The 27,535-nt window shown below is 42.6% G+C and overlaps 1 protein-coding gene across 3 annotated transcripts in view; it reads left to right on the plus strand.

Moving 5' to 3' along the window:
* The window catches only part of CACNA1A (calcium voltage-gated channel subunit alpha1 A), a 295,623-nt gene that overhangs the window by 158,139 nt on the left and 109,949 nt on the right, over positions 1–27,535 (plus strand). For all 3 annotated transcript variants that reach the window (XM_066618034.1, XM_066618032.1, XM_066618033.1), the window contains exons 24-28: positions 1,875–1,981; positions 18,335–18,431; positions 19,023–19,183; positions 21,825–21,965; positions 24,768–24,969. In XM_066618034.1, the coding sequence (XP_066474131.1) occupies positions 1,875–1,981; positions 18,335–18,431; positions 19,023–19,183; positions 21,825–21,965; positions 24,768–24,969 (708 nt within the window). The remainder of the gene's footprint in view (positions 1–1,874; positions 1,982–18,334; positions 18,432–19,022; positions 19,184–21,824; positions 21,966–24,767; positions 24,970–27,535) is intronic.

The following is a 27,535-nucleotide window of genomic DNA, read 5'->3' on the forward strand; positions in this document are numbered from 1 at the left end:
GAAAAGAGGCTGGTCTTCCCAGGTGAGATTTCCCTAAATAGGGTGCTTGGACTTACCTAATGGGGCTCTTATCAACTCCTAAAGGTCAATTGCTATGACCTAAAGGAAAGTGACTATGCTAAATTGCCCTGGCTGGGTGGGAAGTGGCCCTTCCTAGGTTCTTACCCTCCTGCTTCAGTTCTCTGAGGCTGCACTGTTTTTTAACCTCAAGCTGGTTTTTTATTTGAGTTTAAACTGCACTGGTTTAAGAGTTTTTTGGCTTGGCAGAACTTACACACTAAGGTTTAAATCTGGTTTAGCCCTGCTAAAATCCTGCTTTTGTTAAGCGTGCACCTTTATTTATTTATTTATTTATTTATTTATTTATTTATTTTATTTCTCTCTCTCTCTCACCTAGATCCTGTGTCCTAATTTACTGAACTTTTAGATTATGTTCTAACTTAGATTAAGTTTAACTTGGGATAAAAGGGTTAATTTAAACCAAGTAGAAAAACTTGCTTTCCACTTTACCCTCCTCTGTTTTATTTACTTTTCCAAGTGCCTGTACCTTCGGCTCTTACTCACAAGTAGGACTCTGCTCCTACTCAGAGTAGACCTCTGTATGCACTTACATATTTATTTTTATTGCCCTCACCTAGCTCATGTGCCCCAACTTGCTGGACCTTAGAATCCCTCCCTCAGGTTAGATTAGGTGCTAACTTAGGTAAAGCTTAGGTAAAGCTAAGCTAAAGGTAAAGCTAAATTTCATTGTTGATCTAAGGTTGATTTAAGGTTAGAAAACAAAGAGTTAGAAAGAGTACACTTACCTTCTCCTTCTCTTCCTCCTCTCCTCTTCACAACTCAGGGAGTCTTCCCTCTCCTTCTCCAAAACTCAGAGGTCCGCTTGCCTTCCCCTTCTCCTCCTCCTCAGACAGATGCTAAACTCACGGTGCCTTACCTGGCACTTTGTCCCCGAGGCACTTGGTGTCCCAGAGGCCACACATACTTACTTGGAAGTAACTCTCACTGAAAATCAGTGTTATTTCCTTGTATGTTATGTGGTTAGGATTTGGCTGTAAAGATTCATGGTGAGTGTGGGTGTATTAATCCCAAAATTATTCTTTGAGAGCCACTACATGTGTTATAGAAGAGACAGGTCTCTGCATTCTGAGGTTCTTAGGCATATATGTACTGTATCTTCCCTTCAAACTTTACATTACAGAAAAAGCATGGTCAGTGCTAAGACCTATCTTTAACTGTAGTTTTTGAAGAGGCTGTTGGTTTAATGAGTCTTTTCCAGATGGCCATTTAGTGATAGATTTACTTGCAAAAGTCAGTACAGCTGCTGAAGAGTCCTGGCTTTTACAAGTACTCATAGCACTGTATGGATTCTGATTGTGGTGTGGAGTTTGGTAGCTCCAGTATCACAAGGCTCTGTGAAAGCCATCTGGTTTTCACCATCTCTCTCTCTCTCTCTCAATGCCATTTTAAAACAGTGCTAGTCGACATGTAGGGAGAAATATTGTGATTGGAACAGACAGTGTTTGACTATGACTGTGACTAAGAAACTACACACAACACTCAAGCGATTTTTCTACTAGATTTTTGTCACTGAGTTGGGCACGAAGTACCCCTTATATACTTCTTTTTGCATTGTTGCTTACTAAAACTTCACCTGCAGTCCAGTGTCATTTTCATGAAAGACAATTGCTTTCCTTTGCCTTGATCTCACAGTTTGTACAGTGGACCCAGCAAGAGTGACCTCCTTCGTTAGGGAAGAATGCAGGAAACACTGTTATTGAAACTTGAAGGTTGTTATCTCAAGATAGCAGTAACCAGAACTATGCATAATGCTTCAAGAGTCTTGTGTTTCTTTGCTTTGGTTACTTCTGCAGATGATTGACCTAGGACTTGTCCTTCATCAAGGCTCCTACTTTCGGGACCTGTGGAACATCTTGGATTTCATTGTGGTCAGTGGTGCACTGGTGGCATTTGCCTTCACGTAAGTTTCTTTAGAGAGTCACAGTGCTTGCTTTCCTTTACACCTCTTTCTCCAGAAAGCACAGCTTCTTTCCCTTCCACTAGAAAAGGCTCTTGTTGAAACTTGCTGCATGATTGGTCATGTTAATAATTTTCAACTCAAAGGTGACTTGGCCCCACTGCCCTTTCCCTCATCCCAGTCTCTCTCCTGGTGCTGCCATAATCCATCATAGAGCATGGATGCTATTAATGCGTGTGCCTTCCCCTCTGGCTTGGGATATTCCTTGCATGTGGAACTTCCCCCAAGGGCCAAGGTAGAGGAATGGCAGACTGTCCCTCTTACTGTCAAGACACAGTATATGCTCACGGTTGTGAGAAACTGGTCATAAATCCCTAGTAGGAATGATCTCCTATACTTCTGTACTGTACTTCTCCTATACTACTGAACAAGCTGTATTATTGAGATGTGATGCTGCCTTGTGTAGCTACAAGGCCAAAGTAAAACTGGCAAGACAAAGAATTCTTCTCAGTAAATAGCAGGGAGCATTGCTGTTTGGGGAATGGACTCCATTACTGTCTGGTCAGAGTGCCTTATAGTCCTAGACTACATTTACAAATATCACATGTAGGGTATGGCTGCATCAGTTCATTTTTCTTCCTGCAGTCCATTACCAAAAACAATGTGAGAATGCTATCTGCATTCATCCCACATACTGCCCCTGACTAGCAGTTCATTTCCTAGTTTCTTTCTGGTACATTTGGAACCAAGATACAGTGGGGGTTCCCCGTTTCCACGGATCCCTATCCATGGTTTTGCATATCCATGGTTTCACGTAACCGTGGAGGGTTCCAGAATGGAACCCCCATGGATACCAGGGCATGCCTGTACTGTAGGACACAGAGCAATAGAGTCGGCCAGATTCAAAACAAGGATTAAAATGCAGCCAAGCCCTCAGTTGTAAAGTGCTTTTAGTTTTCTTCACATACTTTTGACAAAGAATATAAAACTCACTTTATTTGGAATAATCTTATTAACTGGAATTATAAATAATTATTAACTCTAATTTTTTGGCAGGGATAAAGCACAAAAAGGCACATTACGCAGGAAAGTCCAGATAGGAAACTTTGCATGAGACTTGTGTTCAAAAGTCTTTAAGTTTATTTAAGGAAAATACTTCTTAGAAACAATGGAAGTGAATTATGCACTTAGAGTCCAATCCTGAGCTTGGCGCTCCGGCTTTTTGCCGTAGTGCACTGCCGGAAATGTGCCGCAAGGCACGTCTGCAAGGCTTACTGCTGGGCTAGCACCCGTGCTAGCCTGGTGCTGGGCTAGCGCTGGGTGGGCGCCCGTCCTCCGCTGCTTGGTGGTCTCATGGACTGCTGAGCTGCGGCATGGTAAGCGGGGGCGGGGAGGGGGCGGGGAGGGGGCAGGGAGGAAGCGTTCTGGGGAGGGGGGAGGCAGGCAGAGGGCGGAGAGAGGGCGAGGAGGCGGCATGACGGGGAGGTGGGAGGCAGAGAAAGGGCGAGTGGGCGGGAGATGTGCTGGGGGGAGGGAAGGAGGCAGGTCCCATGGAGCTCCGCTCCACCGGATCCAAGGTGTTCGTGTGGGGCTCAGCGCCCTACACAAGCGCCTTTATTGAGGGGCTGCTTCCCTTACCTGGGAGAAGGGGACATGTCCCCTTCTCCAGAGGCGCCACCCACTGCAGGCTGAGGCGCGCAGGATGCTGCGGGAGCCGTTCTCGACGCCGCTACAGCCACGCACCCCGGGCAGCTCAGGATTGGGCTGCCCATCTGCCTAGCTACATGCCTTATCTTCAGGAGGAAGGGAGGAGAGAAAGCAGTAAGGAAGCAAGCATGAGAAATGCAATCTGAGAAACTAAAGAGAACAGAAATATTACCTGAGAACAGAAAACACACAGAGAGAATCTATTCATCCCCTACTACTGTCTATGTCAGGGGTGCTCAATAGGTGGATCACGATCTACCGGTAGATTGCGAGGCAAAATGAGTAGATTGCGGAGTGCCGACCCCCCCCCCTTCAGGTGCCTCTGGGAGGAAACGCCGGGAGTGAGGCCCATTGTACTCAATGGGGCTTACTCCCAGGTAAGTGTGGCTAGGATTGCAGCCTCCAGCCTAATCCTAGGCATTGTCTACTCAGGAGTAAGTCCTGTTATACTCAGTGGGGCTCAAGGTACACCAACATACATTGTACACATAAATGTTATATGTTATGATGGCGCGGACATTGTAAAAAAAACTCTGGTAGATCTCCAGGCCTTGCTAGGTTTCAAAGTAGCTCTCGAGCCAAAAAAGTGTGAGCACCCCTGGTCTACGTAGTCTTACTGCCCTCTGCTGGTACATATGTAATGGTATCTCATTGCTGCATATTCCAACATAATTACCACATATTCTTGAGTATAAGTCAATCTTACAAATAAGTAGAGGGCAGGTTTGGAGTAAAAAATCATGGAATTTTCTATGACCCTTGGATAAGTCAGGGGTTAAACTTAGGGGGGTGTCCAACTATAATTTTGTCTGATTTTGCCCAGATCCTGAAAAAATAACCTGCCAGTAATTGTAACCTAAGAACTGTGCAATCTCTAATTCATTAAAACTTCAGTAAAGATCCTAAGTTACATTTTTATTCATTAACTTTTTAAATTATTATTTTCACAACCGTTTTGCAAACACCATCAGAGTAAGTGCACTGTAAACTGCATACAAATAGAACCATTAATCAAATCCTTCTTTAAGGTGCCTGCTGTGTTAAGCCAGAGACTCTATATATAATATACAACATATGACACATAACTGGGAGTGTGCAGTTCAATTCACAGCAGAGAGTGGCAACAAGGAGTGAACATGAACAGCTGCACATAGTGGTAACCTGATTTTCTCAGAAGTAGACCCATTTCTTTCCATGGGTGTTATTCTTAAGTAATGGTGCACTTGGACTTTGTTTCAGATGGAAATGAAAATTACATACTGGTGATTTAAAAACCAGACCTCTGCCAAACATTTGCAAAATGAAATGAATGTGCAGAAGGGTTGGGTGCAATCCTGCCAAAGAGAACAAGACTCGCTTGATTTAAATGGAAGTGTTGAGCCCTTTTTTCTCAGGAGGAAGGAGTGAATGAGTTAACTATGGCTGCAGCTTACAGAATAACTCCCTGGTTGCCCTGGAGACTAATAGCCCTTATCTCTGCATTGTCCATTTCCTAGTTGCCTGAACAGCCTTGACTGATGAGTGACCTGAAGATAAAGAGGAGATGATTTAGACTAGATTTACTGGCAGAAATTTCTCAACTTATAGTTGAGTATCTATGGTTAAAACAAGCTAAAAAAAAAAAAGCAATTTTCTTAATGTTATTCTATTATTAACATACATCAACATATACCCACATTCTTAAGTCTTTATCACAGATCCATCAACAAGATAATAAAAAATATCTTTTCAAAAAGATAATCAGGATGAGATATATATTTGGTAGTTTAAATCAATTACACTAACTATAAAGGAAAATACATCCAGAATGAGCTGTGAAAGAAAGTTTCTACAATCACCACATCCAAGGCCTTAGAAGAAGAGGGAAATGATACATATTTAATTCAAATAATTAAATTTGGCTTGGCTTGGTAGCAAGATATTAGAGCCTGCTGTGATGGTGAAATTCTGGTGACTGTAAGTCACATGCATGCACCTCAAAGCTTCCCTTTGACTTTTCCCTTTGAAGGGAGAAGTTGAATTTCCCTTCAGTATAATTGAATATCCAGAGCTTGGCCCAATACTCCAGAGATGGCACCTACTCAAAAAAATGTATTTATCCAGTAATTTTTTAGCTACCTTTGAGAGATAAGGCAGTTTGTATTTTAAAACAGCAAAGGATGTAGATTTTCTTGTCTATGTGGCATTCTCCTGCTGATTTTGGTTTTTTTCTCATTGTTTCCATGATATTTCCCTTTTTATGTTTAATTGTTTGTTATTTTTAGTGTAGTTTTTACTGAAAGTTGGCACTACCTGAGCTTCACTGAAAAGGGCAATCCTGTATTTGAGGCACCACTATATCTCTATGTACATTGGATACATTGAGGGTGTCCCTTGACCATTAGACATACTAAGATAACAACTGCCTCACATATGGTCTGGACCCTCATATCATGGGAGAAAACAACCGTTCAACTGTCATTTCAACTGTCAGCCTCCTGAGAATTCCACTGTCTCAGACCTTGGATAAAACCTTGTGCAAGTAACCTGCTGACTGTTACAAAGCCTTATGCTTTGAAGAGGCATTAATCTTCCTGTAATGAGTTTGGACAAGTATCTTACAACAGTTCTCATCCTGGCCATTGCCCTTCCCATGGATGCTTCCTGAATCAAGATTTTCTCTCAAAGAAACCACATCAAAATTGTTAGTGTGTGTATAGATTTAGGGTATACAGCTATAACAGAAGCAGCGTTCTTTTTTAGCTTCTAGAGCTAGCACTTGAGAGCTGTTTTTTGTTTTGTTTTTAAGCTTCCAGCGCAGTTGGGTCACTTTTTTTTAGGTTCTAGCTTGCTAGGCACGCTAGAATTACTCTGAGCAAGCTTGGAGCTAGAAAAGATGGCCACCACCATGTTATATCACTTCCGCCTATTTTCAATAGAAACAAACGGAAGTACCTGTCAGGAACATAGCAACCTCCTTAGTGTTTGCAGAGTATAGTTACAACATAATGACTTCCATACAATTAACATCAATGAGGGGTTGCCATTTTGTCATTTTAAAATTAACTGCACTAGAACCCCTGCTAATTGGATAAGAGGCACTTTTTCAAGTGGGTGCTCCTTTTTTAGCAGGGGGAGAGTAACTGGCCCACCTCACCCCAGCACTGTCTGTTCTAGTGGCTGTCTGCTGGTATTCATTTGCATCTTTTTAGATTGTGAGCCCTTTTGGGACAGGGAGCCATTTAGTTATTTGATTTTTCTCTGTAAACCGCTTTGTGAACTTTTAGTTGAAAAGCAGTATATAAATACTGTTAATAATAATAATAGAAGCATGCAAGTAGCATGCTGGAACATCACTTCTGCCAATTCTCCTATCTTAAAAAAGAACACAGCCTAACTTTGGGCACAATCTTAGCTCTAGGGGCCTTTGGATCATAGGTGATACAGAGGCATAGACCATGCAGAACAGCAGACATGTATAAAAGGTTATATTAACAATGATTTATTGAGGAAGGCAAAGGAATGACTTCACTCTTTAAGCATAAACATACAATATATAAATTCCATAATTTAGGACTGGGCAGCAATCCTTTGGATTGCTCCCAGAAAAAAGCCCTTGTTGTCTTACTGGCATCAGTCCAAAGGACTGGGCCTGGAATGAAGCTCTCCTTGCTCTCTTATAGCCTGCCTAGGGAAGCTTCCAGCAGAATTTCTAGGGCTCCTTGGCTTACTTCAACCTGGTAGTCTTAACTCAGATCAGAGACAAGCAGAAGAGACCATTAGAAAAGGTTGGAAACTGTTTAACTCTTTCCTACCTGCCTACTGCCCTTGTTCAAGCTTCCTGAGGTATCCAACTTTTCAAACATTCCATTAACATTACTTTAACCATTTCCTCAACAGTTTTGTTTTTACATCTGCCTTCCTTCTTTCTTATAGTAAGTTTATTTAATAATATTTAATAATATTATATTTAATAATCCTGAGGTAACAACTCTGAGATAATGGTGTGTGTTTTTTTAACACAACATAACAAATCCAGCATTATTCAAAAAATAAGGCAAACATTAAAAATCTGAGTTTCCATTCTTGAGGTGAGGAACAATGTGTTTACAGGAAATGCACAAAGATTAGTACTTAAACAGTAAAAGTAACTGAAAAGACAAGGCATGCCAATGCAGATTTATACACTTATGCTGCAATCCCATACACACTTTCCTGGGAGTAAGCCCCATTGAACACTATGAGACTTACTTCTGAGTAGACACGCATAGGATTGTGCTGTTAGTCACATGAAAAGTCAGGTGTTTGTGAACTGGGGCAAAACAGACTTTTGTATGATAGGTATAGGAGTCCTGGACTTGGGACTTTGGCCAGTGAATGGAGTCTTAGTGGATTAGAACCAAGAACTGTATGCTATTCAGTTCTGAGGGATGATCCATGGGAATACATTGACAGGAACTAGCAGTCAAGCATCTGGTTCTTTCCTTTCCCTGTTCTCTTGTCAGTAGTTTCAGCAGACCCATTTCTTTCTCTGCATTATAATTAGCCTATTTTATGGGGCATGTCTAAACTGGCCTCAGTTCTTAACTTCCTTTTTTCCTATTTGGAACTAAAAGGGAGAAAGTGAGCAGGATTATGGGCATTGACAAACCCCAAGTTAGCATGTCTTATCTGTCATGGAAGCAAGTGGGACACATAGTATGATGAGGATTTAGAATACTTTGAACAGGATTTGCCCTCTGAATATTAGATTCTAAAGGCCCAAATTGACACCCATTTCATTCCCTCATATACATAATTTTGAGGCTCTTGGACCAAGGTGCAGTAGAACAGAAAAGAATTAGAGATGGTTATTGCTGTTTAACTAGCTCTGTCAAGGATGGAGAAGATCTGATTTGTGAGAACCTATCAGGTAGAAGGCTATATGCATTTGAAGTGCTTGTTTCCAGGTATTCAGCAAAGGCTGGGATCCCCTACCCCAGGATGTGGGCAGCTTATCTGGAATGTTCCACACTCTGTCATTCAGCATCAGACTGTTTGATACTGGCAGAAAACCTTGCCTACAAAATAATGCAAACTTACCTCATATTTCTTATCTACAGATCATGATGGCAGTAGCAAGTAGCTCAACAATGATTCAGCGTTTGCTGGACGGTGCAGTCAGCCTTTCCCTGAATTATTCACCCACCTTCCCTCTTCTACCTGCATGTCCTGCACCTCTTTCCCAGTTCACCCACACATTGGCAACTTCCTTCTGTAGTTTTGGGGCCTCTGCATGGAGCTGGGAAAATGCCATGGCCACCACAGAAGTATCTGCTTCCTGATGGCAGCCCTGTATTTGGGACTCTGGGCTGCTCTGTCCAGTCTGGGATAGGTAGCACTGTCAGATATCTGAAGGCATTTCGGCTTAGTTTCTCACACCACACTCCTGCAACAGCATGATGGTTTGCCGTTCAGTTCAACTGTGGGGCCATTGGTGATTCCGCCTCAATACAGTTTTTGGAACCTTCAGTTCTGACCTGAAGACACAGTGCTTGGTTTAGTGCAGGGGTGCCCAAACCCCGGCCCTTGAGGCCTCTCAATGCGGCCCTCAGGAAGCCCCCAGTCTCCAATGAGTCTCTGGCCCTCCAGAGATTTGCTGGAACCCGCACTGGCCCAACGCAACTGCTCACAGTGTGAGGGTGACTGTTTGACCTCTCACATGAGCTGTAGGATGAGGGCTCCCTCCACATCTTGCTGTTTCATGTCTGTGATACAGTAGTGGCAGCAAAGCAAAAGCCAGCCTTGCTTTGTGCAAGGCCTTTTCTAGGCCTTGAGCTATTGCAAGACCTTCCTTCATTCATATAAGTTCGTCTTTAATATATTCATTTATGTAAGCTTATGTAAATTTATTCAAATTTTAAATGTAAATTAGTTATTTTTTTCCCCAGCCCCCAACACAGTGTCAGAGAGCTGATGTGGCCCTCCTGCCAAAAACTTTGGACACCCCTGGTTTAGTGGATCAGAGAACATGTCCACTTGGGCTGATATATAATGTAGCATGTTAAAGGGTCATTCTATTACTGCTTGTTTTATGAAAAGCTAAGGATCTGGAATAGAAATTACTCCAGACATAGTGCACTGTAGCTCTTCCACATCCTTTTTTAAATTTTTGCCTAAATGTCTATATATTGCAGCTCAAGTAAGCTGTTTTTCTAGATCTAGTGTACCTCTTGATGGAGCATGGAGAAGGACTAGGCATGGAGAAGAACTTAGGCTCAAGTCCTAAATGTTGGCTAAGTATTTAGTTGTGTGTTATTCCACATGCTAGACATGGCACTGGCCTAGTGCCATTACATGTAGAGGCAAGCTTCATTGGATTGTGTGTAACTAAGGCAAACCTGTGCCTTTGCAGAAGCCTACATTTTGTAGCAGGCAGCAGGTTTAGTTGTTCTTAAGGCATGTTGTAGCACATTTTTCCAGATGTTGTTCCTTTTTTGTGCATCTACAGCACAATCCTGCACTGCTGCTGTGTCACCGAGATGCATGTTCCAGTGACGCTGTGCTGTGAAGTGCCATATTGCACAGCCTGGCCATTGCCGCAAATGACGAGCTGCAATGGCCAGGTGACAATGGCCACCACAGAAGCCCCGGTCAGTAAGTTGACATTAGGTGGTAGTGGTGGGTGAGAGGGAAGAACAGGTTGAAAAGGGTGAAGAACAGGGCAGAGACCAGGGCAGGGACTGGGGTGTGCCAATGGCAGAAAGGGGACAATTAACAGTGGCAACAGCTCTGCTGATATCCTATCCCCCTTCCTGGCCTTAATCCACCTACCTGGTCCATTCAGACTTGCGTCAGCAAAATTGCTGGCGCATGTCCAAGTAGACCCATTGGGGCAGCAGAGGCTTGCCCTGGGGCAAGTGAATGAATGTTCCCTTATCTCAAGGAAGCCTCCAGGACTAGGAACTCCCCTGCCAGATACAGCATGTGCCCTGCTGGCATGGCTGAATCAGTTGCTAGAGAAGTTGCCGTCAGCACAACCCTGGTGCCTGCAGGGTTAAGGAAGGTGAGCTTTGTTCTGCATATCTTCTGGTGATCCAGCATGTAGGTGAACACACAGTCCACACCTGTGTACACTTAGCTTTGGAGTTCAGTGTAAGGCAGTTTACCCACTTTACAGGCAATAAGGGTAACAAGAGATGCGGATGAGAATGTGGGGTGCACTGTTAGAGATTACAGGTATCTGCCAGGTTAGTTAGGAATGTAGTAGCCTGTAAAGGGAGCAGCATGCAAATAGAAATGGATCTCTTTGTCTTTAATTATCTACTGAGAATATCAACTATAGAGGAGTGATGGAAAGCAGTTAATTTAAAATATTATCTAAGAATCAGTACAAGCAACTTTTCACGAACATGATTGGTTATGGTGTTTTCCAACTGCTTATCACTATATGGATGAATCTCCCTCCTCCTACTGCACCCTCCCTCACCTCTCCTTCATGTGCCCTGATCATTAGTAGTCAAGCTTATTCCTCTCTTGTCTCTCATCAGTGTCATTAAAATTCATAAGTACCTAGAAATGGTTTTCTGAACTAATCATGCCAATTTTAATTAATCGTACAAGCATCTATATTAGTGTTCTACTTTGTTGCTGTCACTTTATATATGCTGTTCTGTATTCTACCATGTCATGTTACTTCATACTATTGCACCAATACACCAGTAACTCACCAGCTGGCTTAGCTCCTCTTATGGCTGCTGTTATGGGTCAGAGCTGGTGATAAATAGCCATCAGTAGAGAAGAGTTGATTGTTAGACTTCTACTTATCTATCTGCATATGTCTAATAATACATCAGTTATTCTCGTGAAAACTTGGCCTCACCCTACCACCATTGGGATCCATGTTTGGAGTACAGAGATATTATCTTTGCAGAAAAAATTAGCAGAGATTCATATGAAAGAATATTGTTTAGAGGTAGTGAGGGAGAACTGAGCTACATTCTAGGCAAAGTCCTAAACCTTAACAGTCTAATTAGCTTGCCAGATCATGTAGTGAGACACATAGCCTTATCCTATCTGTTTATTGGAACCAAACCCCACGGAACTTAACTAGACTTACTCCTTTGTAACTATGCTTAGGAGTGCAGATGGGCAGCCCAATCCAACCTAAATCACTGTGCTGCACTGCAGTGGCGCCAGCACTGGCTACACTGCATCCCATGGAGGTTTTTTTTGCTGCTAGAGGTCTCCTCAGGGTAAGGGGACATTCGTTTCCTTGTCCCAGGGTATGAACCAGCCGCCACAACAGGTAAACTTAGACTTGTGCCAGCAATATCACTGGTGCAAGTCTGTGTTGATCTGTGCATGTGGATCACGCCGAGGAAGGGGATTTGACTTTAGTCATTGTCACTAATCCCACCCCCCTCTTGGGTCTGATCCACCCATCCTTGCCCTGTCTCCTCCCCGTTCTGCCCTCTCCCTGCACTGTTCAACGCCCTTCCAAGCCCTCCCCCTGCTCCTTTCCACCCCTGCATTTGGCTTACCTGCTCCAGTGAGCTTCCGTTGCTCTGCCAGCATGTGCAGGAAGGCTCTGGTCTTCCCACTTGTGCACCAACTACCTGCACTACCACAAAGTGCTTTATGGTGCTTTTGCGGCAGCTAGCACTGGTTGAACATGCATTCTGTTAGCACTGCTTTTAGTATGGATTGGGTTGTTAATCTTTCAGTTGAAACTCCTTCTGCATTTCCACCCCTTAGTCAGTGTTTGTATTTTGTTTGATTTAAGACAGATTTACTGTATATAAATTATCTTCGGGAATAGTGCTTCAGGCTTCTGCTGTATTTAAGTACAGTGTCCAGCAGTCTAAATTCCAAGCTTGGCATTGAGTGACTAGCTCATATTGATATTAGGGAACAGACAGTATTAAAGGGTCTGTTGCTTTTTTTAGCAAAGTCATTAATTCTTTTGTGGAAGGATAGAGGTGATGGTGTCAGAATTCCAAGGTATTGCATTGCACTGAATATCTTTGATTTCAGTGAAAAATTTTCTTAAGTAGCTTCAAAACAGGAATTAGAAAATCCTGAGTAAGGACTACATAAATCCAAACCAACAGTTAAAGAAACGCATGTTGAACAAATGTCAGAAAAACTTTAAAGAAAATGGAAAATATCTAGATAAAAAATAAACCTCAAATACAAAGCAGTTACAATCTAAAAAATTTTTAGTAAAATTGCAAGGAAGGGATGAATAAGATTTTGGAAGGATCTCAGGCAGTAGCCCTTTGCTCTTAATTTCATGCGTAGGATGAGAAAGAATAGACAGGGTTGTCCTTAATCCATTTTTGCCTGGCCCACATTTGGTCCCTGTTGTTGGGCAGAAATAGCTTAAATAAACTCATATTGTCCACCAACATTGGAAACCTTTCCATTTCAATATCTATGACTGTACAGTGCTGTTGTATTTTCAGCTGGTATGGAGGATTTTGTCATCATTGATCCTGTCCGGCTGAAATGTATGTAGCCTGTAATACCCCTCTGTTTCAAGGTAGCAGTCAAAGAAATAAGGAATGCCATGTCTGATGCAGGCAAAGCAGCAGAACTGGTGTAGCAATGTACCTAGACAGAGTCAGCATGGGGTATGGGTTCGTTGGGGTGTATGTTGTGTGTTTTCTTTCTGATTGTTACTCACTTTCCTTGTCTCTTCCCTTTCACTGCCACTTCACAACAGGAGCAGCGCACGGTAAAGTCTTTCTGTCTGCCTGTCTCTCTCTTTCTCTCTTTCTCACTCACTCTCTGGTACACATTCTATATATCTATGTGGTTTGGTTATGCATCACTTTGAGTGGCTAATTGACTGGAAAATGCCCTCGAGCTCTGTCTAACTCTCCACATATCAGGCATTCCATTGGTCTTGTTGTATCTCAAACTAAGTTGAGATCAGTTTCTTTTACTGTCAGGTTTTCACTCTCTGCAACTCTGTTTCTTCCCTGAATTAGGAATAGTGCTGTGCATTAGCCATAGTGGACCAGTAGATAGAACATTCCACTTCAGCCCAAGTATATTAAAATTTGATCTGTGTAATGGACTCTTGCTGTGCTTGTTGTCAGGGACCAAGGGCAAGGGTGGCTTGACTGTAGCACTATCACCAGATAGCCTACTATCACCAGAAGGAAGGCCTAGTAAACAGTGAGTGTAAAACCGATAGACAGGACATTACCACAACTTTGAAAACAGGCCCTTTTGTTCTGCAGACAGATAAGCATTTTATCTCTGTGGTCTGAAGACTAGCTCTTTTCACCAGTGCTAAATATTTAAGTAAAATACAATGCAGTGGAATGTCATAACCAAAGAATCAAACTGGAATATGTCACTATTGGACATGGGAATTACATCTTTGTCTTTACAGTAATGTCCATTTATGAGAACTACCCTGAAAGATGTTCCAGCTGTCATAACCCAAAGTAACAAACTAGAGCTCTTTGACTTTGTGTCTAAGCTTTGGGAGGATTATAGTCAGAGGTTCTTCTTCAAGAAGTTCCTCCTTGAGACTGAATATGTGGTCAGTCAGATGTTTGAAAACCATCTCTGCAGCAGTGACTTTCTGAGAACAGTTTGTGCCAGCTCCTTTAACGTGGGAGACTGTTCATACATGTTGGGCTAGAAGTATAAAAAGATCCGTGCTCCCCAGATAGATATTAGGGCCAGTGGAGGAGTGGTAAATTTTGAAGTGCAAGAGCTGTCATGATACTCCCCTAGCCACATGTCACTAAGACTATAACAAAAATCAACTTTAAATTTCTTCATTGGAGTATTCTCCTGCCATTTATTTCTACTTTGAAACTCATTGCAACTTAACGCTACTTGAGACTCAACACCACTTCATTTAAAGATGTAGTGTCTTCCAAAACTCTTGGAGTGTGTTATAAAAAATGTATATACAAATTGAGAGGTAGGATTTTAAAAAATAAATATGGAAGGTATATTAGAGTGCAATCCTATGCATATTTATTTCTACCGCCTGTGTCTCCTGAGGCCCCTCATCCAGTAAAATGAAGTAAACCAGCCCCCACCCTGGTGTACATTATCCAGTCATACTTTCTCCCTTCCTTCCATGCACCAACCATTTTCCTTTTCATCTGGGGGCATAGCAGACTTGCGCTTTTGCCCCTTGGCAAATTTTGCAACTTGCCTCCTGTTAAACCTGCCACTATTTCTCTGCTGAGGTCCTTTGAAAAAGGTGTCAAAGGCAACATCTGAACTCTCCTGCTGGTGATGCCACAGCTTCTGCAGGAGAAGTCCTGGAACTCCACTTTCCCATGACTCCACCTCTAATTAGGACCTGTGAAGCAGCTGTTTTTTTTACCACAGTCCTCTTATATAGTTAAGTTGTTGGACATTTTCTTATAATGTATTACTCTGATTTTTAAAATAAGTCCCATATCAGAAAAGGTGTGTTACAGCTGACCTGTGGCTGTGTTGTAGATCTAAGTTATTATGATATCCCTAATATCATTCTGTGGGGGAATTTAAGGGATGCCAGCAGAAGCATAGGGTGAGAGCGGCAGAGACTAGGAGAAGTGGAAGAGAAGGAAAAAGGCGAGATTGAGTCATTGACAGGGTAAACCAACCAGCTCTGCGCCGTCCATGAGCTATAAGCAAACACCTGCAGCTGCTTTGGTCACCCCTTCCTTCCGCTCTTGTTGCTGGTCTGTGCTGCCCACTGCTTCTCACTGTGGCCTGCTTAGGGGTGCCACTGGTGGATGGCACAACAACAAAAACCCCAAAATTATTATTATTATTATTATTAACCATATTTATATACCGCTTTTCAACTAAAAGTTCACAAAGCGGTTTACAGAGAAAAATCAAATAACTAAATGGCTCCCTGTCCCAAAAGGGCTCACAATCTAAAAAGATGCAAATGAATACCAGCAGACAGCCACTAGAACAGACAGTGCTGGGGTGAGGTGGGCCAGAGGGTGGCACTGTCAATTGATGAAAAAGGGTCTTGTCCTGTTGCAAGACCTTTAGATTATTCTCTAAAACTTCATTGTCTGGGACTAAATGCAAGTTTGAGCATCCACAGAATGTGACTCTCGTTAAACATCTCAGTTGTATTATTGTAGCAGGCATTCTGGTAACGTGCTCCTCAGAATAAACTTTCTCTAACCTTGGACATCAGTGCTGAGATTATCGTGAAATGTTTTTTTAACTTGAAAATACATTATGATTAGGGTTAAGTGGGACAGAGTGCCTATACATTAACCCTTGTATTGGAGAGGGAATTTTGGCAGGTGCAGCTCAACATGGAAGAGTTTAAAAAGCTGCACTTGACAAAATTCCCTCTTTTGTATAGTGCTGAATGGTATAGACACTCTGTCCCACTTTGCTTCTGGTAACCCTAGCTATGATTGCACTGGAGTCAGAGCTGAATTATAAATGAAGAACTTGCTAAAATTTAGAGGAAGTAGCCGGTACTCCTTGCAGTTTTCTGTAGACATTCTGGTTTGTGATCCTTCTTTGCATTTTGCTGGCCAGTTGGACAAACCAGCAAAACTATGGTTTGCCAAAAACTAGGCTTGGAAGTCATGTGTGAGTGGAAGATGGAGGCAACACACATGCCCAAGTGCTCATCCTCTTAATGTCAATCCATAGTTTGGTGTTACATGTGAACAGGCCCAACACTGGTCTCAGTTTATATCTTTGCTTAGTATTCAGATAGTTACATTCTGACTATCTCATTTACCGCATCACTATTCAGCTCACTTTTGTCAGCTTTGTAGTGGCTTCTTGAGCATTCTTGAGCAAGATGGGGAGCGCTGTTTTAGATTTCTCCAAAGAAGGAAATAACAGAGAACTCCAGAAAACATTCAGATATTTCCCGTTTCTTCTCAACTCTGCCGCTCATTGACCATCCTAATATGAATAAATGAATATAAGGTGGAAGCAAATGGTATTGAGTTGGTTAGAAAATCCATATTACTTCTGCTCTCAATATTACATATGATATTGTTATTGTAGCATGTATGCTATGCACTGAGAGGGGGACTGGAATTTCCTTACTGTTCACTGCTGGAGAGAAGGTTCTAGAGTATCAGGCTGCACCCAGAGTGTGAGCCAATGCAAACATTCAGAAAAAGCATGTAATATAGACACTCAAGGACTGGACTACTTCAAAATGAACTTATCAACTTTGAATTTATCCCATGTCAAATGTTCATGGTGTATGGGAAATTAACCAGGTCATTAAATAAACTAGGCTAGAGAGGCCTTCTTCCTGATGTGAAAACTTTCCACATGCAGGGAGACATGCCATCCCCCATACCTGTGTTCTGAAATGTGATAGTCCCAGGATGGTTTTACCATGTGAATTTTCTGAATGTAAGTGGCTCCCAGTCTCATAAGTTTGAATGAAATACAGTTCATATTGAACACTGCTGGTAAGTTTCATCCTTTGAGCATATAACCCAAATATCCAATGTGTTTGAAGTTGTATTGACTTTTTATGCATCAGGAACTGAATGATGTACTTTGTGGTTTATGAAGTCTTGCACTTTGTAGCAGGTCTGTAATGATCTTCTTGTATTTCTCCCTTCTGGTGACTTTATGGAGTCTATTTGCATAAATCTAGTACACTTCACTGTGGTGTGAGTTCTTGTAGCAAACTGCCATCATGTATTTTGGTGTGTTATAGCTCTTTCATCTACTGTTTTCTTATTAGGGAATCCAATGCAAAATGAACATTATTTATTAAATTGTGCACACAATTACATGGCTAATTGGGGACAGGGAGCTGAAAAATGTAATGTTAAAAAAAACATTGACACTGATCTTGGTGTGCACGAGCATACATTTCACATGACTAGGGGAAATGTATCCTTTCTAGTACAGGAGTTGTGGGCAAAGCAATATAGGGCAACGCACACTTCTGGATGCACACCTTGGCAACAATATTTCCAGTGAGGATAATCTGACTGAGAAGGTTTGGGACTGGGAGGAAATAAGAAGCAATTTGAGTACTTCAGTACTGCTAGAACGTCCTGCTAGAATCATGAACGTCCTAGACTGAGTCATATAATTTTTAACACCTCATCACAACCTCACCTCTATGAGGCAACAACAGAGAGTTAGGGAATTAGAGACAGTCCTACAGTATTGGAGAAAGGATCCTGTGAAAGCAAGTATCACAGCTAGATCAGTCTCTTTTCTAATATGAGGAAGAAATACCATTTGACTGAATATGCTGTCTCCTGGGGAGGAAGTGCCCACAGGGATAGTAAATGTTTTGATAGCAGATTAGAACATTTGTCAAGAGTATAATAGCTGTTCAGGTGAATGGAGAGATACCAAAAGAGCATCTGGATAGATACGGTGGTGAATGGAATCAGAAACATGCACATTGGAACTGCCTGGTACCTGAAACCAGTAGAGATGACAGGTAAACCAGAATTGTTTCTACAGCAACATCTTATTTAAGAAAGAGGGAAGGCTTAGCATTTCTGAAACATGGAGCTTCTGTGCAAGACCTTTAAAGGAATGTGGATAACAAGAATGATAGCGAATTTACGTTGGAACACTTCAGTAGTATCCTAGAGTGCTGTGCCAACAAATGGCTACAAAGTGTCCTTTGTAAAGACTTCAGGCCTCATTGGTTTTTCCTGCTGTTCTGTCCCCACCCACATATCTCTACAGAGGCAGCAAAGGGAAAGACATTAACACCATCAAATCCTTGCGTGTCCTTCGTGTCCTCAGACCGCTCAAAACTATCAAGCGATTGCCAAAGCTCAAGGTATGTTTGGGGTGATTAATGGAAATGAAAAAGGATGCTTTAAGGTTGTGTGAGGGAAGAAGGTAAATCAGCAGTCATTTGGAAGAAGAGAAATCAATGTTGGTGTAGTTAGAGTGGGAAGAAGATTGGAACTGAAATTATTATTATTATTATTATTATTATTATTATTATTATTATTATTATTATTATTATTATTATTATTCAGACTCTTTTGTCTGGGATAGAGTGATGAAGAAGACTGAGAACTAGGAATCCTGTGTTCTTTTTCCATAGACAGTGTTGTTTGTTTGGGGTTATAGCTGTACTATTTTCTCTAGCAGGGCTTGAGTGCTTTTGCTAACTGTGTGACAGAACTTTCCCCTTCACTGTGTCCTCATGCTTGCACTTATAAATTTTTGCCTGTCATGCAGCTGTAAAAAGGCACAAGAACTCTGCCAAATTAAAAGGTGGCCACCCTTTTGGAGGGCAGATCATTCTTCTTTAAAGACATTGATGAACCGAGGAAACTGAAAGATGTTTAATATGGGGCTGATGGCTTTAAAGAAGGTAGTATTTCTGCAGGTACCTACTAGAGCCCTTTGTTCTCTCCAGGCCGTCTTTGACTGTGTGGTGAATTCACTCAAAAATGTCCTCAACATTCTCATTGTGTATATGCTCTTCATGTTCATCTTTGCCGTGGTGGCTGTCCAACTCTTCAAGGGCAAGTTTTTCTACTGTACTGATGAGTCCAAGGAGTTTGAAAAGGATTGCAGGTATGTAACCTCCAGCCCTCTGCCACCAGACCCACACACCATTGCCTTTTCCTAAGGCAGCTGTTTCTAGGAATTAGGTCTTCTCTTGAGTCATGGGCTGAAAACTCAAATTTAAAAGTTGCTCTCCAGGTTGCTTACCTTGTGTTGTATTCATCCAGTGCAGTAGTTGCTGTTTATAATGTGCTAAAAGCAGAACTGTTTAGAGCTGTGTTTCCCAAACTATGATTGTTGGTGGGTTGTGAAACTATAAAACTCATAGCAAACAAGGAAAATGTATTGAGCCTTATGGAAAGTGAAACTGAGCCACACATGCATGTTACTTGTGAGTAGGTGACCGTGCCTCAGTTCACTTTGAAGGGCAGGCCGAGAAGAACACAATGCCACTAGAATGGTCCCACTAGAATCTGATGAACGCAGGCCTGAAAAAGAAGGAAGCGCCCCCCCCCCCAGCTTAACAAGGAAAATGTATTGAACCTTTGGAAACCTAAAGGAAGCCACAGGTGTGTGTTTACTCATGAGTAGGCAAACGTGCTTCAGCTCCTGTTGAAGTCCAGGTGAAGGGGAAAGCCAGGTCACCAGAATAGTCCTGATCCGATGAATGTGGAGGCCAACAAAGGCTCCAGAAGGCGGCCTTCCACCGTAGTAAAAAGAATAAAAACATTAAAATGGCTTAATTTTGATAAAGAAGTAAGAATAGAGACAAAATTATTTTCAGGTTTTATAGTAATTCAGTGCGGCCCTCCTTATCTGTGGGTTCAGGACCTGCTGATTTGACCCAATGCGGGTCAGGAAGACTTCACTGTACTTCTGGATGTGACCGGAAAAGTTTTCCAACTGCATCAGAAGGGAGGCATTCTGAGGCGTGGGGAGGTTTAGCTGGCAAAAAAGCCAGAAGTGTGTCTTAGAAGGTTTGGGCAGGCCTTCTGAGGCATGAGGTGGCTGTGTACAACCTCCTCATGCCTCAGAACACCTCCAGACTCAACTGGAAGGCACTTCCGGTCACGTCTGGAAGTCCTCTGATAGCAACAACCAGCAGATTCGCTTACCCATGGGTTTACCATGGGTATCCGTGGGGGTCCAGGAACAGATCCCCCATGGATAATGGGGCCAACTGTACATGTTAGTTCAGTGGGCCCTCAGTATCTATGGGGAATCTGTTCCAGGACCCTCTGTGGATACCGAATTCCATAGAGGGGGTGGTTCAGGGCAGCAACAGCTTTCCTAGGGGCTGTTCCCAGCCCTCTGGAGGTTGCATGCAACCTCCCCATGCCTCAGAAGGCCTCCCTTCTGACGCGACTGGAAAACTCTTCCAGTCATATCCACAGGTATGTGATCCAGAACCTCAGAAAGCTGTTTGTGTCATCCCTGTTTTCCTGTAATTCTATCTACTCTGCTCTCCATTTTTGATTGGTGCATCCTAATGTTCCATCACTTTCTATAGTTTCAGTATGAGCAATTGGTCCTATGATGAACCTGTTATCCATTATGATTATTCATATCTGGCCAGTTGCACCTGTCTGGTACCATTTAAAAACTCAATACAGTGTCCCAGAACCACCATTCAGAGCGCGATACCATAGTCTTTCGGGACTGAAGGTTGCCAACAGTACAGTGAACTCAATTAATGGACCTCAATTTAATAGGCTTCTGGAATAATGGACATGGTCATTTTATTTAAAAACTAGCCATGTATGTTTACTCACATTTGTGTGCATTGTCACAAATACATTTTAATTTACTGATAGAATTTTACTCATTTTGGTGCAATTCAGGCAGCTCAGTTTCTTTTGGATTAATGTTTTTGGCCTCAGTAACTGAAATGCAGCCTATAAATCATGATCAGACAATGCTCTGAATATATTAACTGACTGGACTGCAGAAATAGTACAGTAGTGTTCAAGACAAGGCAAATGCAAGCAAATTTATCCTCATATCAAATAGGCCTCAGTGGGCTACCAAGAGTTCCTTAAGATGAATTAACCCCATACCTTGCTGTACTGTAGTACAATGGATTGTATGCATCCAACTGTATGTAGTGAGGGAAATTTCAGATATGTTGAAATATCAAATAACAAGATCTCAACAAGTGGAATTTTCTTCTCTTCCAAGTCCTATTCCCTCACTATTGGAAGAAAAACTTGTATTCTCTGACTACTACTTGCAGAAGCAACTAAACAATGCATGATTGTTGATCCCAAGGGTTATGTTTACAGACCTGTTTCAAATAAGTATGCTTCTAGCATGCTCTGCTTTTCCTGTTTATTGCCTTCCTCCTAGCTAGGTGGGCTAGGAGGAAGGTAGCAGTGGCAACAACAGGGGTGGTGAATCTTGTTTGCCACTTCGGGTGTGGCTTGGCTTGTCTTCTGATTGGGTCTCATTTGACCCTGATTCAGTGCAACTTGTGCAAGTGAGTTGCATCCTTTATGCCACATGAAGTCTAATAGCTGGATCAAGAAGAGCTATTTGGATTGACTTTTGAATCAGTTTTATAAAATGAATAAAATATACAGATTCTCCTCTTGTTCACACAGAAACTAGAGCTTCAGTTGGTAAAGAAATTACTTGCATTGTAGCAGAACCTTTCTAAATTGCTTGAACTCCATTGAATAAGCATGCTACTGAATGCTTTCTTCTTCCTTAGGGGAGAGTACTTGGTCTATGAGAAGGGCAATGAAGTGAAGGCTGAGAGACGAGAATGGAAGAAATATGATTTTCATTATGACAATGTATTGTGGGCACTCCTTACTCTTTTCACTGTGTCTACAGGAGAAGGCTGGCCACAGTAAGTCATTCAAGAAAATGAAGATCTGCTTGTATTCTAGGGGTGATGGGGCATCTGGTTAGCTGTTGGAGACAGCATCCTAGATTAGATGGATCTCTGGTTTGATCCAGCTTAGATAGCTCAGGTGAACTCCCTCCATCACTAAGCCATTTTTATCACAGGTCAGTGTAAACTTAGCAGCCATGGTTAACTCTTCCCACAGTGAAACACAACCCCAAGACAGATTAATTCTGTCCTTATAGACCAGGGGTGCCCAAACCCCGGCCCGGGGACCACATGCGGCCCTCGAGGCTTCTCAATGCGGCCCTCAGGGAGCCCCCAGTCTCCAGTGAGCCTCTGGCCCTCCGGAGATTTGCTGGAGCCTGCACTGGCCCAACGCAACTGCTCTCAGCGTGAGGGCAACTGTTTGACCTCTTGCATGAGCTGTGGGATGAGGGCTCCCTCCACTGCTTACTGTTTCACATCTGTGATGCAGTAGCGGCAGCAAAGGAAAGGCCAGCCTTGCTTTGTGCAAGGCCTTTTATAGGCCTTGAGCTATTGAAAGACCTTCATTCAGTCATATAAGTTCATCTTTAATATATTCATTTATGTAAACTTATGCAAATTTATTCAGATTTTAAATGTAAATTAATTCTTCCCCCCCCCGGCCCCTGACACAGTGTCAGAGAGATGATGTGGCCCTCCAGCCAAAAACTTTGGACACCCCTGTTATAGACAGAACAGAAAATCATTGGAAGTATAGGTGTTTAAGATGGCTAGTATGTGTTTAAAATCAGGATGTAGTAAAGGTTTGCAATCTCATGGGCAAGACATTACTTTTGTTGTGTAGGAACTTGAGCTTGCTAGGTTAGAAAGGCTGAAGAGATGGCTCATTTGTTAAAAAAATACAGGAATGGGAAGGTCCATTCTTTCTAGTACCTAGCAACCCAGCAGGAACTTGCGTAGTGAGTCCTGAGGCTTCTGAGAGACAAAATCATTGCACCTAAGTCAGAGAAGCAATTTCTCTTGTGTCCCAATTTTTATGTAGTTTTTCTCTAGGCCTCCAGTGCCCAAGCCCCATGCCTAATGACAGGAGTTGCTTCCATCTCCCCAGTAGAATTGTTAGAAAAAACAAAGCATACTACATAATTTGTTAAGTGAAGCCAAGATGTATATTTTGCTAACCTCTGCTGAGTAAGAGGCACTTTTTCAAGTGGGTGCTCCTCTTTTTTTTAGCAGGGGGAGAGTAACTGGCTCTCCTCACCCCAGCAGTGTCTTTTCTAGTGGCTGCCTGCTGGTGTTCTTTGGCATCTTTTTAGATTGTGAGCTCTTTTGGGACAGGGAGCCATTAGTTGTTTGATTTTTCTCTGTAAACCGCTTTGTGAACTTTTTGTTGAAAAGCGTTATATAAATACTGTTAATAATTAATAATAATAATATTTTTCTAGAATGGAAAGAGCCAGTGGTCCTTGAGATTAAAAACTGGTTGTTGAAGATCTTGGATACTGTTGTGATGGAAAACGCAATACACAACCCAATCTCCCCCCCCCCACCATCACAGCGATGGCAAACGAGTGAATGTTGCGTTCCATGGTGAAGTGGGTGGGCCAGGAGGCTTCAGTTGGAAAAGGGGATTTTAAATACTCCTACCCCTGCATAAGCCTCCCGACCTGCAGTGGCTTTCCTCAGACCTGTGCCAGTAAGTTTGCCCGCGCATGTCTGAGGAGGGAAAGGGGGTGGGGAGGCTGCTGCCAGAGGAGATAAGATCCAGCGTCCCTGGATCCTCTGCCAGAGGAGATCCTGGATCCTGCTGCCAGAGGAGATAAGATCCTCCCATGGCCTCCCCATCCCCGTTATGCCCCCCTCCCTGCCGAATTTCGCCCCCTCCCTGCCAAATTTCGCCCCCTCCCTGCCTCCATTCTGCCCTCCCACCTTCCTTTTCCCATCTTTCCACCAGGCCTTCCCACTGGTACTCCCAGCAGCATGCTAATTTGCACACTGTCAGAGCATCTTTTGCAGCAGGTGCTGACTGCCTTATGGCAGTTAGCACTGTTGCATGAGATTGCCATCATCAGATGGCGAGGTGAAGATTAGGCTCACAATATGTTAAGATTTGTTATGAATAAAAGTATTGATACACTTCTTTTGAACTTAAGAAATTCACAAAGCAGTTGGCATAGCAAAATAATTTTAAAAGAGGATTTCCTGTCCCAGAGAGCTCAAAATCTTAAAACAAACACAAAAGAGAGACCAGCAAACAGCCACTGAAAAAGGTGCTATGTTGAGATGAAGAGAGATAGTTGCTCTCTCCCTTGTGCTCGAAAATGTTCGTTGCATTGTGTCTGGCCTCCCAATCTGGAAATAACTGGTGATGACATCATTGCCACAATAGATGGACTGTGCAAAGTGGCATCACCCTTTTCCTCTGTGTACCTTCCCACCCATCTCTCTCTCTCTCTCTCTCTCTCTCTCTCTCTCTCTCTCTCTCTCTCTCTCTCTCTGATTTCCAGTGCCTCTTTTGCTGGAGTTCCAGAATTTCTGGCTGAGAGCTTAATAAAATACATTTCTCTGATAGTAAATAAATCTGTTTCTAGTGATCATTTCTAGTGATAGTAAATAATCCTTGTTTAAAAGGTGTTAGGATAAACCTTCATGGGGCAGAGTATTTCAACTTTGCTTAATGTAAATACCTGAAACCCATCTCAGAAACATTAGGAGCTATTGTTATCTGTGAGGTAGTGAGTATGATGGGTGATTCAAAGGGCTCTCTCTGTTTTCTTCTATTTCCAATTTCTGTCTCTGCTTATTTTGTCCTTTTTCCAGAGTCCTCAAGCACTCGGTGGATGCTACATATGAGAATCAGGGCCCAAGCCCTGGTTATCGCATGGAGATGTCCATCTTCTATGTGGTCTACTTTGTGGTCTTCCCATTTTTCTTTGTCAACATTTTTGTGGCCTTAATCATCATCACCTTCCAGGAGCAGGGGGACAAGATGATGGAGGAGTACAGCTTGGAGAAGAATGAGGTGTGGCACATGTTGGGAATGGGCAAAGTGAAATGACAATTTTGCTTTCACAAAAATTGTGGGATTGTTAAAACCCAGAAAGATTTCCAAAACATTCTCCTTCATTTCTGCATGACAGTTTTGAAACTTTGTTAGAAGGATATCCTGGTTGTCAGAGTGGGAAGAGAGGAAGTTGGTTGATTTGACTGAGTTTATAGTTTTTAGTAAAGAAAATTTGCTCACAAGAGATCAACAATTAGTATGATTTTTGTATAAGAAACCTGCCTTTTCACTCAGTTATTAAGAAGTGCAATACATTTTGATCTTCAACCATCTATTCTTCACAAGAAATTCTACAAAGCTAGCAATGACATCAGAATCATATTAAATAACACAGGACAGTCTTTTTTAACAAGCAGAAATACTGGAAATGCCCCATGTGTAGAAAACTTCTAACACAGCAAAAGCAAATATCTGGTAACAGGTTTATTTGTGGGCTCAATAAAGCCACATATTAAAGGATATCCATCTCAGTATTACCTAAATAATAATACTTTCATGGTGCTGTTTCCCTTTGATTTGTCAGCATCCTTTGTTGTCACCCCCTGTAAAACTGTGGAAGAAGCCTGAGTTTCCCAAAATGGAAGTCATTAGGACAGTGCTTCCCAAACTCCTACAAGGGAGTTGGGAGCACCGTGTGTGCAGGGGAGAGGCTATGGCAGCAGTGTGATCCTCCTGCTGCTGGAGAGAGGGGTTTTTTCACCTTACCTTACTGGGGTTTGGAGACCCCTGCCCAGGAGCCAGATGAGTACCGGGACAAGCCTCTATCTGGCCCACAGCAGAACTCTGAACCCCTGGAAGCCTCTGGCCTGCTCAACCAAATGTGGCCAGAGTTGTGCTCCACTTGCATCTGGGAGATGTTCTGAAGGCTGTGGAGGCCATGCGCTTCCCCTCAGAATGCCTTCTAAAGGCCTAAAAACATCACTTCCTGGTTTTCCTGAAACCGTTTTTGGGCCATCTGAAGGTCTTAGGCTTTCTGAGGCTTTCTAATGTATTTATTTAAATGTTATATTTAAAATTTATTTTTCCAGCCCTGTCAGCATGTCCAACACCATGTCAGATATTTGATGTGGCCCTCTGGCCTAAAAGTTTAGAGACTCCTGCCTTAGGGAGTGCCAGCCTCCAGGAGATGCAGGGAACCCTGCAGATGCCTCTGCAGAACACACCAAGCCTCCAAAACAGTAATAAAGTGATTGAAAACAACTTCAAGTTTTCTATTGAAAACTGATCAGAAGTGGTTATTGATCACCTTTTTTTACTGTTTTAGAGGCTTGGGGAGTCCTGCAAAGGTGTCTGCAGGGCTCCCTGCACCCCCCCCCCCCCAGAGCCCAGCACTCCTTAAGGTAAGTTAAAAAAAAAACCCAAAAAAACCACCACTACCAACTCCCAGCAATGGCATGATCCTGGGGATCGTGTTGCTGCCTTCCCCCTCCCTATCTCTTAAAGGGGCAGAGACAAGTGCTTCCCAGGCTGGTGGATTGCAACCCACAAGGGAACCACTGCATTAGGGCATTTCTCCTTTCCTTGCACCAGAAAGGAGGTTTTGCTCCTTGTTTTGTGGCACAATGTGTAGCCCTGATTCTGGAGTTCTCTTTCTGATGATATACTGCCTTTCAACAAAAAAGTTCACAAAGTGGTTAACAGAAAAAAATTAAAATAACTCAATCCTAATTTTTCATTGAGCCAGCACTGCCATCCCCACATGTTTATGGTTACTTGTGATCTGGCAGTGCCAGCCCAATAGCTTGTGCTGGCCTGCCAGCACCACATCCCGTCCCAGCACTGGCCAACACAGGTAAGGTTGCGCCAGGTGGCAAAGGGGCTACGAGAGGATGGCAGAAGAGTGTGTTGGAGGTGAGGAGGATTGGGCCCAGGAGGGAGAGGTGATTAACGGCAGCAGCACACACTGCATCCAAAACACCTTCCTGGGCTAAGTAGCCCTACATGGGACCTCCCAGATTTGCACCAGCAATATAGCTGACACAGGTCTGAGAAGCCCCATAGGTGTGACTAGGCTTTATCTGGGGTAAGGGAAAATATATCTCGTTATCCCGAGGAGACCTCCAACTGCTTCCTGAGCTGCATTGGAGACAGCGCAGGCTAGATGCATGTTTAACATTTCTTATGTTACATTTGAAGGCATCTTAGAAATTCATACACACATATTTGTCTTCAATGTCAAATACAGCCTTCACTTACATTGTAGCAGCAGCTGAGAATAATACACCAACCAGAAATGAACTCCAGGCCAATATCTCATATTTCATTTGTAAACAGTTTCTTGTTTCAGAGTTGTTTTGCACAGGAATTAGCATGCTGTTGTTGCTAAATAAATGTGTAATAATTTTAATGTGTCCATAACGGCAGATTTTCCCCAAGGTTAATATAGTACTTACATTGATGCAACTGCTGCTATGCCCCCTGAAGTAAGGAATTATTTCATGGAGGAAAAACAGGGTTAAAATGTATTAAATAAAATATTAGAGCTTTGCATCTGCTTGGTCAGTGAAAGCAAGGCGTAGAGGGC

This window comes from Tiliqua scincoides, chromosome 2 (genome assembly GCF_035046505.1).
Source record: "Tiliqua scincoides isolate rTilSci1 chromosome 2, rTilSci1.hap2, whole genome shotgun sequence".
In the NCBI taxonomy this organism is placed as follows: Eukaryota; Metazoa; Chordata; class Lepidosauria; order Squamata; family Scincidae; genus Tiliqua; species Tiliqua scincoides.